Source organism: Rhincodon typus, chromosome 8, assembly GCF_021869965.1.
Source record: "Rhincodon typus isolate 14 chromosome 8, sRhiTyp1.1, whole genome shotgun sequence".
In the NCBI taxonomy this organism is placed as follows: domain Eukaryota; kingdom Metazoa; phylum Chordata; class Chondrichthyes; order Orectolobiformes; family Rhincodontidae; genus Rhincodon; species Rhincodon typus.
Genome location: NC_063339.1, coordinates 28,689,286 through 28,703,724, shown reverse-complemented (window position 1 = coordinate 28,703,724; position 14,439 = coordinate 28,689,286). Strand labels below are relative to the sequence as shown.

At 36.9% G+C, this 14,439-nt stretch overlaps 2 protein-coding genes across 2 annotated transcripts in view; one reads left to right on the top strand and one right to left on the bottom strand.

The window, feature by feature from the left end:
• zc3h14 (zinc finger CCCH-type containing 14) overlaps window positions 1-9,728 on the top strand; it is a 50,600-nt gene extending 40,872 nt beyond the window's left edge. The window contains exons 12-15 of the mRNA XM_048600074.1: window positions 7,090-7,226; window positions 8,846-8,928; window positions 9,015-9,124; window positions 9,349-9,728. Of these exons, the coding sequence (XP_048456031.1) occupies window positions 7,090-7,226; window positions 8,846-8,928; window positions 9,015-9,124; window positions 9,349-9,355 (337 nt within the window). The 3' untranslated portion in view covers window positions 9,356-9,728. The remainder of the gene's footprint in view (window positions 1-7,089; window positions 7,227-8,845; window positions 8,929-9,014; window positions 9,125-9,348) is intronic.
• A 1,265-nt stretch (window positions 9,729-10,993) lies between these two features.
• Window positions 10,994-14,439, bottom strand: part of eml5 (EMAP like 5) — a 225,903-nt gene continuing 222,457 nt past the window's right edge. The window contains exons 36-37 of the mRNA XM_048600073.1: window positions 12,386-12,486; window positions 10,994-12,213 (exon numbers count right to left, since the gene is read on the bottom strand). Coding sequence (XP_048456030.1) covers window positions 12,189-12,213; window positions 12,386-12,486 — 126 coding nt within the window. The 3' untranslated portion in view covers window positions 10,994-12,188. The remainder of the gene's footprint in view (window positions 12,214-12,385; window positions 12,487-14,439) is intronic.

Below are 14,439 nucleotides of genomic sequence, written 5' to 3'. Positions count from 1 at the left end.
TGTACTTACTAACTTGGGACTCTTAGTTGAAGAGGACTAAAAGATGTTAAAGAAAAGGAAAGACTGTAGTAGTGCTTCACTTTGCTTGACTTTGGCTTTGATTTTGTTATTGTGGTAATTTGGTTAACAGAACAGTTTTAAAAACAATTTAACAATGATTTCAGAAAAATTCAATACATTTGACATAATTAGTTACCTTCAAATTTGGAGCTGCTCATAGTTGTGATTTGAAAGCTAATCTACAAAATAAAACATCAGTTGGCAAGAATTTCTTTGGGGACCGTTTTGATGCTGACACAAATTCACCACTATTAAATTCCTGGTACCAGATGTCCACAAATGTGAAAGAAATTCTTTTTAAATCTGCTGTAAATTAGGTTATTTGGATATTGGTGATTAATATAATACACTGTCATATGCCATAACAATAGCAACCTGTAAAGTTCTAACAAAACACAACACCCAAGTCATTTCACAGGCCCACTTTAGAACAGACTATGATAAAGAGCTACGTAAAGTGATATTAAGTAAGATGACTAAAAGCTTGGTCAAAAAGCTTATCTGATGAAGATATTGTACTGAAATATCATGACCTAGGTTTTTGCTCCTTGTTTTAGCTATTAGGTTTTTGGCTTTTGAAGTTTCCTTTTAAGTTATTTTTTTTCTTCTTTCCGTTTTCTGTTGGTTCTTTTGAAGTGGACTTTTGGGCAGTTGTGCTGCTAAGGCCTGTATAAAGCCAGCTGTAGTAAGATTAGGGTTGAATAGCTTGCAGAATGAAGCTTCATCAGGGCTAGAGATGGGAATGGGAGGACACTTGTGGAGCTTTACCTAGGGCCATGGGAGTAAGATGGTATCAGGACTGGTGAAGTGAGGCTGCCTCGGGTCCGGCATGTATAGAGTCATAGGGGAAGAGGAAGGATGCTGAACCAGATCAGGCTGAGGGGGACCAGAGGGAAGTTAGGCTTGCCAAGGATGAGAATGAATGAAGTTACCTATCGTTATATCATGTGTGCACAACAAGCTCTGAACTTACAAGAACTGCAACATTGTGAGTTACACGCATAATCCTGCCTGTATCAGTACCAACAAGAAATGGCCTGTAATTGAGTAAAAAGGGCCTCCATGAAGTTTGAGAAGGAAACTGAAAGGTGTGAGAAAGGGAGTGGGCAATATTTATCAATAAGGGAAAAACCTGAATTTTGTGCTGAGACAACATCTGGTCTGAGGACATTGTCACTGAGCTGAATGGGTGGAGAAACGTGGTTATTTCCATGTTTTTCATCCCTCCCTCATTCTCTTCATAGTCTCCCTAGATAGCAGCTTCAATCTGGAAATTGTAACAAAGGTATTAATCATGTGGAATCACTGTGAAATTTGAAGGAGTTCAGTGAGGAACTTGCCTATCAGGTGTTGATTTTCCACCACCTTCTCTTTTCAAGTTTGGATTGTGTTTGCAGAGGAATTATTGAATTATTTTTCATCAAGTTGTGTTTATATCTTACCTTTAAATAACTGTCATGTCCAAGACCAAGTCACTGAAATGTAAAGGTAAACACAGACATTGAGAAAAAGTAGGTCAGGACAGTGACCAAAAGTTTGGCCAAAGAGGTAGCTTTTAAGAAGGGTCTTAAAGGAGAAAAGGGAAGATGAAGAGCTTTAGGGAGGGAATCTCAGAGTTTTCGAGAGTGTATAGATGGCAGTTGAGGAGTTTGGAGGAAATACAAAAAGTCAAAGTGAGTGGAGCAGACCTTGGGTCAAAGTGTAGACTCCAAGCAAAACTGGAGTCAGTGGGAATTGGGGGAAATCTCTCTGCTGGTTGGAGTCATATCTGGCGCATGGGAGGGTGTTTGTGGTTCTTGGAGGCCAGTCATTTCAGCTCCAGGACATATCTGTAGGAGTTCCTCAGGGTAGTGTCCTAGACACACCCTTCTTCACTGTTTCACCAATGACCTTCCCTCCGTAATGAGGTCAGAAGTGGGGATGATCACTGATGACTGCACAATGTTCAGTATTGTGACTCCTTGGATACTGAAGCAGTCCATGTCCAAATGCAACAAGGTCAGGACAATATTTAGGCTTGGGCTAACAAGTGACAGGTAACATTCGTGCCATATAAGTGCCAGGCAATGACCAATGTGGGAAAAGGGTACGGAGTCAGATGATCAGACATGATGGTTTTGAATGGTGAAGCAATCTTGAAGTAACTGGGTAAGACTGGTCTTTGGGTGAAAGTGCTTAATTAGAGGAAGACTAATTACAACAGTATTGGACAGGAACTCGAGATTTCAGACTAGGGGCAATTGTTTGAGGGTAAATCCACATGTGAGATGTCGGAGTCTTTTAAAGGCCAGTTTATTAGAGTTCAGGGCCATCATGTTCCTGTGAGGTTGAAAGATAGGGATGGTAAAATTCAGGAACCCAGAATGACAAGAGTTATTGAAAGTTTACTTGAAAAGAAAGCATGTGTAAGGATTAGAAAATTGAAATTAGACAAGGCTCTGGTTTCAAGGAAGCAGAAAAGAATTTAAACAAGAAATTAGGAGGGCCAAAAGGTACCATGAACTGTCCTTGGCAAGTAGGATTGAGGAGAATCCCAAGGTATTTTATATGTATATTAGGAGCAGAGGGTAGCTGGGAAAGGATAGGTCCACTCAAGGACAAAGGAGAGAATTTGTGTGGAGCCAGAAGAAGTGGGCAAGGTCCTTAATGCTTTGCATCAGTATTCACCAAGGAGAAGGACATGGATGATGGTAAGATTAGAGAGGGGTATGTTAATATTCTAGGGCACGTAGATATTGAGGAGGTGGTCTTGGGTGTCTTGAAAAGCAGTAAGGTAGGTAAGTGCCATGGGCCTTATAGGATCTATCCCAGGATATGAGAGAGGTAAGGAAGGAGATTGCTAGACACTTGCTTCGGGACAGGATTTACTTGGCATTTTGAAAAAGAATGGGCTTATTAGGGATAGTTAACGTGACTTTCTGTGGAGGAGATCTTGTGTCCCAAATTTGATTGCGTTTATTTGAGGAAGTGACAAAGATGATTGGGGTTAGGGCAATGGATGTTGTCTACATGAACTTTACCAAAGCATTTGACAAGGTCCCTAACGGTAGGCTGGTTAAGCCACATGGCATCAACTGCGAGTTGGTAAGTTAGATGCAAAAGTTGGCTTGCTTGTCGAAGACAGAAGGTAGTTGTGGAGGGATGTCTCTTTGACTGGAGATATATGACCAGTCACGTCTGTTAGGATCAGAGCTAAGGCTTCTGTTGTTTGTAATAATAGTAAATGATTTGGGTGAAACTGTAGGAGGTCTGATTAGTAAGTTTGCAAAATTGGTGGAGTTGTGGACCGTGAGGAAGGTTGTCAAAGGATACAGCAAGATTAGATTAGTTGGAAAGTTGGGTGGAAAATGGCAGATAGAGTTTAATCTGGACAAGGTGAGGTGATGCATTTTGGGAGGTCAAATGTAAGAGGGAAGTATACAGTAAATGGCAGGATCCTTAGGAGCATTGATATACAAAGATATCTTGGGACACAAGTTCATAGCTCCCTGAAAATATCAACATAAGTGGATAAGATGATAAACAAGTCGTGTAGCATGCTTGCCTTTGTCAGTCAGGACAGGGAGTATAAAAGTTGGCAAGTCATACTGCAGCTATATAAAACTTTAGTTCAGCCACATTTGGAGTATTGTGTGCAGTGCTGGTCTCCACACTAAAGGAAGGATGTGGAAGCTGTGGAGACGTTACAAAAGAGGTTTATCAGAAACAGTTTTGAGGAAGGATCACTGGACCCAAAACGTTAACTCTGATTTCTCTTCACAGGAACTGCCAGACTTGCTGAGCTTTTCCAGCAATTTCTGGTTTTGTTTCTGATTTACAACATCTGCAGTCCTTTTGAGTTTTTATCAGGATATTATCTGGATTGAAGTGTATTACTTATAAGGAGAGGTTGGTCAAAGTAGGATTGTTTTCATTAGAGTTGTTGGAGGCTGAGGGATGACCTGAAAGACGTGTATAAAATTATAAGAAGCGTGGATAGGGTGGATAGTCAGAATCATTTTCCTAAGCTGGATATGTCTACTAGGGCATAAGTTTAAGGAGAGAGGGGGAATAGTTTAAAGGAGATATGCGAGACAAGTTTTTGTTACACACATGGTGGGTGGTTGGTGTCTAGAAATTGCTACCAGGTGTAGTTGCTATCATAGATAGTAGGAACTGCAGATGCTGGAAAATCTGAGATAACAAGGTGTAGAGCTGGATGAAGGGTCTAGGCCCGAAATGTCAGCCTTCCTGCTCCTATGATGCTGCTTGGCCTGCTGTATTTATCCAGCTCTACATGTGGTTGCTATCATATCTGCTTTTGCCATGTTTGAGGCATTTAGACAGATGAATAGGCAGGGAATAGAGGGATACGGACCTTATGCAGGCAGATGAAATTAGTTTTGAATGGCATCATAGGCAACACCGAAGTGGTGGACCAAGGGCCTGTTCCCTGTGCCTTACTGTTCTATGTCCTAATAGTGAAGCAAATAAAATTGGAGATGCTCAAAGGTAAATATATCAGAGTTATGGAACTGAAGGGAATTATAGACATAGGGAGGGGTGGACCATAGGGTGACTTGGAAATAAAAATGAGAGTTTTAAAATCAACACGTTGCTTGACTGGGAGTAGATGTTAGGTTCGTTAGTACAGTGGTCGTAGGAGAATGGGACAGAGTTCGAATGGCCTTAAGTTTACAAGAACAGAATATGGGAAACCAGCCAGGTAAGCTTTGGAATGGTCATGTCGAGTAACAACAAAGCTATAAATAATTGTTTCAGCAGCAGTTTAGTTGGGCGAAGATATGGACGCAGAGGTGGGTCTTAGTGATAGTGTGATCATGATGTTGGAAGCTCATCTCATTGTCTCATTATCTTATTATAATACCAAGGTTGCAAACAGAATAACTTGATCTCAAACAGTTGCCAGGAGAAACAAGGAATGCATTTGAGAAAAAGGTGACAGAATTCAATGCAGGAATTGAAGCAATGGCTTCAGATTTCTGAATTTGTCCAAATTTCTACTGATCCAAGATTGGATATCTGATAAATGGTCTGATAATCCATCAACAATTGAATGTCAAGAAGTAAACAAGATAGAGCTAGGTGTCATCAGCATACACATTTTTAAAAAAAACTAAAGCTGTGTTTTTAGATGAACTCGAGAGTGCCAAGTAGAGGTAAAATCATACACTAAACCACTATCTGTCGTGTCTCCAAATCTAGGATGTTTCTTGATGTTAATCTCTTCGAAGCTCATGCACCATCCCAGACAGGTCTCTCCCTCACTAACCCTTTGCCAGATTTAGATATGCTATTAAATGGGGTTCTTCAGTCTCTTAACTCTGCATGACTTTCAGATTGATATGAGGAAAAGAAGGAAGAGCTATTGTGTATTGTTACATGTACATCAAAACCAAAATGAAATTTCCTAAAGTTGTGCACATACAGACTTTATTTCAGTTAGTTGTAGATTTTTTTAGAACAGTTTTGATACACATCATATCATAAACAGGTTTACTCAGTAGCGTGATTCCATTGAAATTGTGGTATAATTCCATTATTGTGGTGAAATTATTGTACTGTTGCAATCCAGTGAGGAAGGATAGAATGGCTTCCTTGTCTTCCCACTCCTTGTCAGACTGCAATAGATTTTCTTCTTAAATTATGTTTGCCAATTCAGGTGAGTGTCTTAAATGTTTGTGTTGTGAATATAAAAGACACATTCCTTTGTTTATAAAGAGAATAGAAAATTGAACTTGATAAAAAAAGCAGCAACTTTTGCATTTACTCTTAAATTCACATACACAGGTAGATACAGAGTGGGAGGATAAATCAAACAATTTAAAGTCCGATAGAATGCATATATTTTTTGAAAATTTGGGTAGCTCGTAGCTTCAGACCACAGTCAGACATTCTGGGTTTGGTTGAGAGTCAGTTTAAAGGTGTAGACATTAATTTCCTTGCATTTTTGGGACCAGATACTGGTTTGGAATTTTTTATAAAGATCTTTGTTGTCAGTATTTCTTTGCTTGTGCTGGTCTTCAAAGAAAATGGTTGCTTAAACACACAGCTGACTTCTTCCATGACTGTCAACTGGCCAACCCCAAGTGTTACAGTTGGATTCCAGGTGTATGACTTACATAATTAGATGTTATTTGGACAAACAACTTTCACAGCTGGAGTCCTACTTCCATGTGATTATGTGTAAAGGTGTGTCTCCACTCAGCTAAGTCTGCAGGTGGTTGGATGTTTTGCTAATAGAATAGGAGATGGCCTATATTCATACTCATCAACGGGAACAATTCCTTGAAAGCTTTGTAGACAGGTTGTCTCCATTTCAGTGGCTCTGGAATGTAGAAGATGCAAATACTTGACCATCTTTACGCTTTCAAGTCATTGGAATTTGGTTATAGTCTCTTTTAATTCAACTAGTAGTTTCCAGCCAATAAATTCATGGTTTTTTAAAATACGGTATAGCTTCATAACAGTATCCTTGCATTGCCTTATGTTGCAATTCACTTGGCTCTGATAGCATGAGTCTATGAGCCGACTCTTTAAATAACTAAATCTTCCTCCCTATCCAGCATTAGGTTTGTAGATATTTTTAATTAACTGTTCAGATATGTTATGATACATCTGGGTCAGTTGGGATTAAAACCGAACCTTCTGACCCAGAAGTAAGGACACTACCACTGTGCTGGAAGATCCCTACCCCCATGTTTGTAAACTCTTAATAAAAGCTCTCAACAATTAATTTGAATTGAGGAAAGTGTAGTGAGCAGTCTCCCAGGTTCTAATTGAAGTGACCACCTATGTAAAAATATAAATTTACTGCAATTTTGCTTGCTTATAAGTATGGAATTTTAGTTTATAACTTCAAACGTTTTTTTTCCAAAACCCATTGAAATAAATATTAATTTTAAATTTGTGGAGAAATATATATTTTATTTGAAAATTATGCCGTTTGTTTAGAAGTTCATTTCTGGTATTCTTCCATTAACTGAAACCTTTGACTGCATTTATTAATAACTTACTTTTTTTTCTCAGAACATTTCCAAAGTGTAAATTTGGGGACAAGTGCCTGTTTATTCATCCAAATTGCAAGTATGACTCCAAGTGCATTAGGTCAGACTGTCCATACACACATGCAAGCAAAAGGACTGCAGTACTACAAAAACAGCCAGGTTTGTAAATTAAGTGTTGCTTCATGTATGTAGACATGCATCTTAATGTCGAAGATCACCAGAAGGTAAATTTGCAGAAATGATGGAAGTAACTCATTCTGTATTTACATGGTTTTGCTAATGAAGGATATTACAACAACGTCATTGCTTGGCCAGAACTTGGCCACATACAATTTGGCACAAAGCTGGCACCTAGCATGTAAATTTCTGCTGTCAGTTGACGGCCATTTGAAATTGGGTCGGAACTGCCTAAAATACTTCCAAATGGACCTTTTTAGAGTAGGCAAGGTAAATTTTCAAGGTAAATTATTTGCGATGACCTACAGATAAAACAGCAATGTACAGATCCACTGCATTAATCGATATTAAACAAAAAAGATTATTTTAGCCTTTTAACCTAGTGTCACAGCACATAATAGTTACCTACCAAGGGAATCGGGTGAGATCGTTCAATGTAACAGAGCAGCAATCGGATACTACAGGGTTGGTTGTGTAGCCTTGTGTTGGCAGCCACAGGTGAGAATAAGATCAGTACCCTGTGATAGCATTACCTGCGAGCTTCCGTGTTTTAAATTCAGAGGTGATTCTCTTACATTTAAATGACTTGATTTGTTTATATATAGTGTTGGTCTAAATGATAGTTCAGTTTTAGAAGTACAAATCCTTCTCATTATAAGAAAAAAGCAAACTTCAAACGCATTGTGATTTCAGAGGTTGTTTCTTGTATTATTATTCATATTGTTTTACTTGAGTACATCCACGTATTACTTCTTACATGCTGGCAAGGATTTGGCCACACTATTGACTTTTTCAATTCTACTGCCACCTTTCATCTCAGAACTAAGGCAGACCCTAGGATGCTGTACTGTGGCATTAAAAATTAGGTGTGCTTTTTTTTTGATTTTTTAAAAAGAATCAAATAAATTGTTTAAGTGCATTCTGTAATGCATAACATCTGATACCAACAAGTTGATGGTGCAAGTCCTGCCTATCAGTTTCTCAAACTTTGTGTAATGGGGCCCTGATTAGCATGTTAAAATCAGGCTATAATGATCGATCTCTGGGAAATGGCAGTGTAGCAAACTGCACAGATTGTATTGCTGAGATTTTCAGATCACTGGTGCCCTATACTTACTAAGTAGAGAGAGAGAGCGAAAAAGAGAGATTGATCTTCTGTCGAGTAATCCTATTGTCTCAAGACAGCATAGTATGAGTCAAGCAGATGTAATTTGAATCACAATTTGAGACTTGCAGTCTCTTATTTTTTTCCATTTTTCTATTATAAATTCCTTGTTCCACATTAATTAGAATAACTTTATTATACTGTAATTACACACGAGTGTGGTGATGCAGTGCCTCCCCTGGGTGGAGGGGCAGTGGTAGGTATAATTGCAATATCACTAATTTGCGAAGGTTGTTTCCATTAAAGTAGGAACATCGGAGTTTATAATATAAAAATTTTACATTGTTTATCTACTAACATTTTACAACACACAGTAAACTGTGAAATTATACTGGCATTTTACTCTGCTCTCACTTATGTTACTAAAGTACCTATTTAATTATTAACTTCTGATTTGTTCACAATGCATTTTTTAAAAAGAACTCTTGTTCTGCAGCACCTGCAACAAGTCCAAGCAGTTCTTTGTGTCGATTCTTTCCAGATTGCAAAAAAGTGGAGTGCCCTTTTATCCATCCAAAGGTATGCAGATTAATTTGAAATGATCAGAAGATTTGTTTAAGTGAAGAATTAAGAGAGTAGTGACTCTATTGTTATGTTGTTCCCAGCCATGTCGATTCAGCACCCACTGTAAGAGAGCTGACTGCACATTCTACCATCCTGCAGTTACATTACCTCCTCGTCATGCATTAAAGTGGACCAGGTCTCAACAAAATGGGTAAATAGCTTTGTAGAGTAGAGTAAAACTTTTGTTGATTATATAAATATAAGTTCAGTAAATATTGCAATAATTGCAGACAGCCTTTTACAAGTTTTGATTTTATGCTCCTTTGGACCCAAATACTGTAAAAACAAAACAAAATATTTGCTTTATAAGCAGGATTTGTAAGATAATAGCTATTATTCATAAAATGAATTGAGACTTTTTTTACTCTCTTTCAGTGAATGATCGGTTTGGATTGTGCTTGATCGCATATTGTGGATATACAGCTGCAAATGTTTGAAGATGTAGCATTTTACAATTTTGTATTATTTTTCAATATTGTTTAACATTGAAAATCAAAAGATTTTGATGTTAAAAGTAACTTTCTCCCCAGTGTGAATTGACTTGATTATTTTTCCCATACATAGATGCAGCCTCACTAAGATTATTCAGTGGTGGGTTTTAAAGGTACATTTTGTAACTTGTTTTGTGCTGTTCTAGAGTTTTCTACTGGATGATGAAATATCCAAAGAGGAAATGCCGTTGCCTGATGTAACATCCCTTTTGTTAACAAAACTATTCTACAGTAAAAATTGATTTAAGGCGCTTGTTCAATGAATCAGTTACTGTTGTATTGTTTATTTGTAATTCATCTATTTAGGATCATTTACATTGGATAGACATCAGAATTTTTTTTTGATATTAGTCACACATTAACATTGCAATTAGTATTAAATCCCTATGAACTGTAATTGTTGTGCAGAAACAGTAACTATTTATTTGTAGAATACTGCACCGAACTTTATCCCCACCATTGCCCACAAGGGACTTAGTTATGCCACACCATATCCCAGGAATTTTGAATAGTAGTTGAATATTTAGGGCACAACACTTGCTGAAACTACTTTTGTGACACAAAAAACAATCAACTTGAATATTATTTTAAGCTATATTTTATTTCCATTGGATTTTGAATTCCTTTGAAAAAATATTCAGGTTGGGAATTGTCTGGTGCCTTGAAATATGGTTAAGTGCAGTAACTAAGTCACATGTTTGTCTTGGCTTCTGCATGTTCCTCATTAGAAGTTAGCTATTGAAATAACATGATTTGCAAATGAAAGAACTCTGGTTTTTGTTACAAAATTGCTTGGAGTCTTGGTTAATAACATTGAACTATGATTGCTAGTAACAAGACATCCTCAGCTGGTTGAATATAAAATAACTTTAAATCAACTGTACAATCTCAATCTGCAGGTAGAATCTGTTCTTCTAGTTGCATAGAGCCAATCTTGCGGCTTGTTTGCAAAAGCTCAAATGGTTCAAGCCAAAAAGTGCCTGAGAAACAAGATTTAGTACCTACAGGCACAAATACACACAATTGTAATATTTTGATAGCTGTTTCCATTTCCATTGATATTTGAGTAATTATGTGGTGTGATGACAGCATTTAGATTTTATAAATACATTATGTTGAATCAATGCCTTTCAATTAACAGCACTGTCTGAAAAACTGCATCTCCCTTTGCAACATTTTATTTCATTTGACAGTGGACTATATTGAGGAAGTTGGTGAAATATATTTTCATTTTCTTGTGCAGTAGTCAAATTCATTAGCAGGACCCCATTAGGAATTCTATTTGTCTTTTCATGTCATTGATTTATCTGGAATGTGATTGGGAAATACAAGAGATGCAACAAAATCAGGAAATCAAAATTGTTAAATTTCATTCACTCCAATGGCACAATGCAACTCATAATTTCAAATATTACAATAATGCCATTTGATATTGCATAAGTTATAGTAAAATACGGTTGCCAACAGTGCAATTTCTTGAAACGGATTTAAACTCATTCAGTATAATTTCACAATGATTAAATTTACATCAATAAACCATTCAAATGGACTTGTTATAGATGAATAAAATATTAAGTATTAAAAAGTTACAGGTATTTAGTTTGCTTTTAGTTAACATACGAAACTATATGAAATATTGTCATTGATGTAGGTGCCGTGGTGGGGCAACTTATAAAACTTTTCACTATTTTTCATGTAAAAGTACATGTGATAATAAATTTCTATTCTATTCATAATATATATTAACATTACAGAAATTGTTTAGCTATTACTCAAAGCTTGACGTCAGTACAACTTAGACAACCAGCAGTTCAATACTTAGTGATTCTTCATAATACTGCACCCTGGGATGCTGTTAATATGTAGAATACACGTCAAAATGACACACATTTACTATGTGCTTCAAGAAACTGCATTTCATTTATATACTACATAAATGGAAAAATTATAATAATTTGCAGGATTGCCGATTTTATGTCTGCAAACAACACATGATAAAAATTACAAACATTTTTTACACTGAACTAAATGTAATTGTTCAGGTTGCCACAGTGATTGGTACAGTAGTGCATAGTATACTTTGGCATGCTTGCTTCAGATTTTACACTGATTCTAATATTACTCAGCTGGTACATTCAGGATGAAGGCCACTAGATACCATTCTGTCTGTTCACAACACTCCGCAGCACTGAAACATTTTGAAAAGCACAAGGTCATTGTTTTAAGGCTACTTATCACATCAGCTACAGCACAATAAAGTGAAGATATTAAGCTTGTGTTATATCTAGCAGTATACTTACAGCGCATTGTTCATTTTTTGTATATTGATAGAACTCAATTAACCATTTTCATGGCATTGCCACACGATTGTTTAGCAATTGTGTCCTTGACAACAGGACCATAGATGTAGAATGGTCAAAATAATTTGTACACCAGTATTGAAGTTTGAATACAAGCTCTGTCCTAAAGTTCATGAATGATTTGAATACTGTTACCACTGCATCAATATACACATGGCTGTGCAGTAGAAAATCTGACAAATTGCCTTAAACCAAGATAGCTGAAAATCGTCTTACACTTTTGAAAACAAACTGCCTTCTTGTTTTGCAGATTAGTGCTTAGCTGCCTTATTTTCATACATTGAGCATTTCCAGCTTTATTTTCTAATGAATATCTTGATTCTTCTTTTGTGATCCAGGCTTTTTTTCATGGCCATTTGTATTTTCACAAACATTTCCAGACAAATAAACTTGAATTGGGGAGGAAAAATAAAAATTTAGTTTATTTAAATGTAAATTCTTGAAATGACATCTAGCTTCTTGGATTATTTTATTTACACAATACATATGTTTGCATTTCTAAACACTTATTCCGACACTGATACCATGTCTTTTTTTCCACTTAAATAATTCAAAACATACCTACAATCTTGCCCTCCGGCACTGACGACGTATCTGTCTCCACTAGTGAATTTTATGTTGGCAATCTGAGCCGAGTGACTCAGATATTTTTTGTGTTTTGCCTGTGTAAGCAAAAGAAAGCACTTTTTCATTACTGCAACCCATTTTGTAAAGAAAATTCTGTTCTTTATCAGTTATGCAGCACAGTATGTTAGAGCAACTTGAATGAATTAGTATTTTTCTTAAAAAAAGGTTAAAGATGCCACAGCACTTCTTCATACATGACTAAACAACAATAGGAGATCAAATCAAGAAAGATATAGTAGGAGAGATTGTTCAAGTTATAACATTCTGAAACAAAAAAGGAGGAGATTTATGTGGGACCTCCAAATTGTGACCAATAAATAATGAAAGGCATAGCTTCTAAATAGGGTAAAGGGAGTGGGTACTGACCTGAGGCCACCAGGGGTTTTAAAATTGATGATTTCACAGTAGTCCAATGAAATCAATGTAGGTGTATTGGTGGCTTGGTGCCAGTTAAAATGCAGGCAGAGTTTCAAATGAAATTCAATGCAAATGGAGTAAAGAAAACAGAAGATTGATCCTATGGAAAAGATGTAGGTTCAGAACTATGATGAGGGAAAACCTGGGAGAGGTTTTACGTGCAAGCATCAGGAAAATATCAGCAGCCACTAAACAGTTGCTTCAGTTTTAAGGACACTCTTGAAGGGGTCAAGAAAGCTAGTTTAAGGTGATTGTAATCAATAAAAGAAACCAAGGATTATTTTTGCTGTCTAGAACAATAGTGGAATAGTAGGCAGTTTCAACAAAGGAAAGTGAGGTCCAGTGTCATTTCAGCCAAATCTTGTGCTGGATGATTGAACTAGACAATAAAAGGCTCATGTATGAAAGGCCAAAGCAGAGGAACAAGCAAAAGGACAAAGATGATGCAAGTGTGATTAAGTAAATCCGTGGCTGCAGTGCATTATGAATCAAGACAGTTGGAATGTAAAAGTGCTGTAGTAAGTAATAAGGGAGAGTTTGTACATGTACAAGAAAACATCACAAAAGGGAAAGACGAATGAGTCAAGCAGCATGGAGGTCTAAAATTAATGAAAACTGTGAAATAATTTGCATTAATGTAGAAAAAGCTAATTTTTTTTTTTGACTAAGTCCTTTAATTGTAACCTATTCCTAGTCAGTGTCTCCTATGATAATGTCAAAACCATTTATTTCTTTTGTTCATCCACAGCTCCAAATAAATGGACCCTGGTCATTTCACCCTCTGCCCACAGCTTATTTAAATAAAAACTCTAATTTTTTTCCTCTCTGCTGCTTTTAGCTCTTCCGTACCTCATTAACTTTTGTTTTTTTTTATGCTCATCATTTTAAAAATAAATCTTAGTCAAATCAGTAAGTAGTTTGTGACTTATTTGTGTCATTTTAACCTTGATGCCTTACCTTATGAGCTTTTGTCTCACCATCTTTGCTAAAAAAAATCAAACATACTGGATATGAAATTTGTATTTTAAAGGTTTTGTATAACTGCCTTAAGTGTGGTACTATCCCTATTTATGAAGCAGAGGGTCTTATACCATTTTAACACTTTGAAAGGCTGGAGGATATACACCACAGTTCTGTCCTCCTCCAAATTAAAATTGTAGCATTTAGTTTATACAATCTCAATCTTCAGGGTTTGAGTGAAGATTTGTAGCTCGGGTGCTGGTTGTAGACGGTGGTGTGTTCACGGAGCTGGGAGGTTTGATAGCAGACATTTTGTCCCCTTACTAGGTAACATCCTCACTGCTGTGGAGCCTCCTGTGAAACGCTGTTGTCTTATGCTGGTTTGAATTTATGTGGTCAGGTTTTTGCTGCTTCCGGTAGATGCCAGTTCTGGTTGTGTGTTGTAATGGTTGGTCAATCAGGTCTAATTCAAATGGGTTTGTTAATGAAGTCTGCAGTTTTTCTTGTCTGTGTGTATTGAAACCAAGGACATCTGGTCGTGTTGTTTAGTTGCTGGCTGGTGTACGTGGATGTGCGTTGCTAGTTGTCTGCCCGTTTGTCCCACGTAGTAT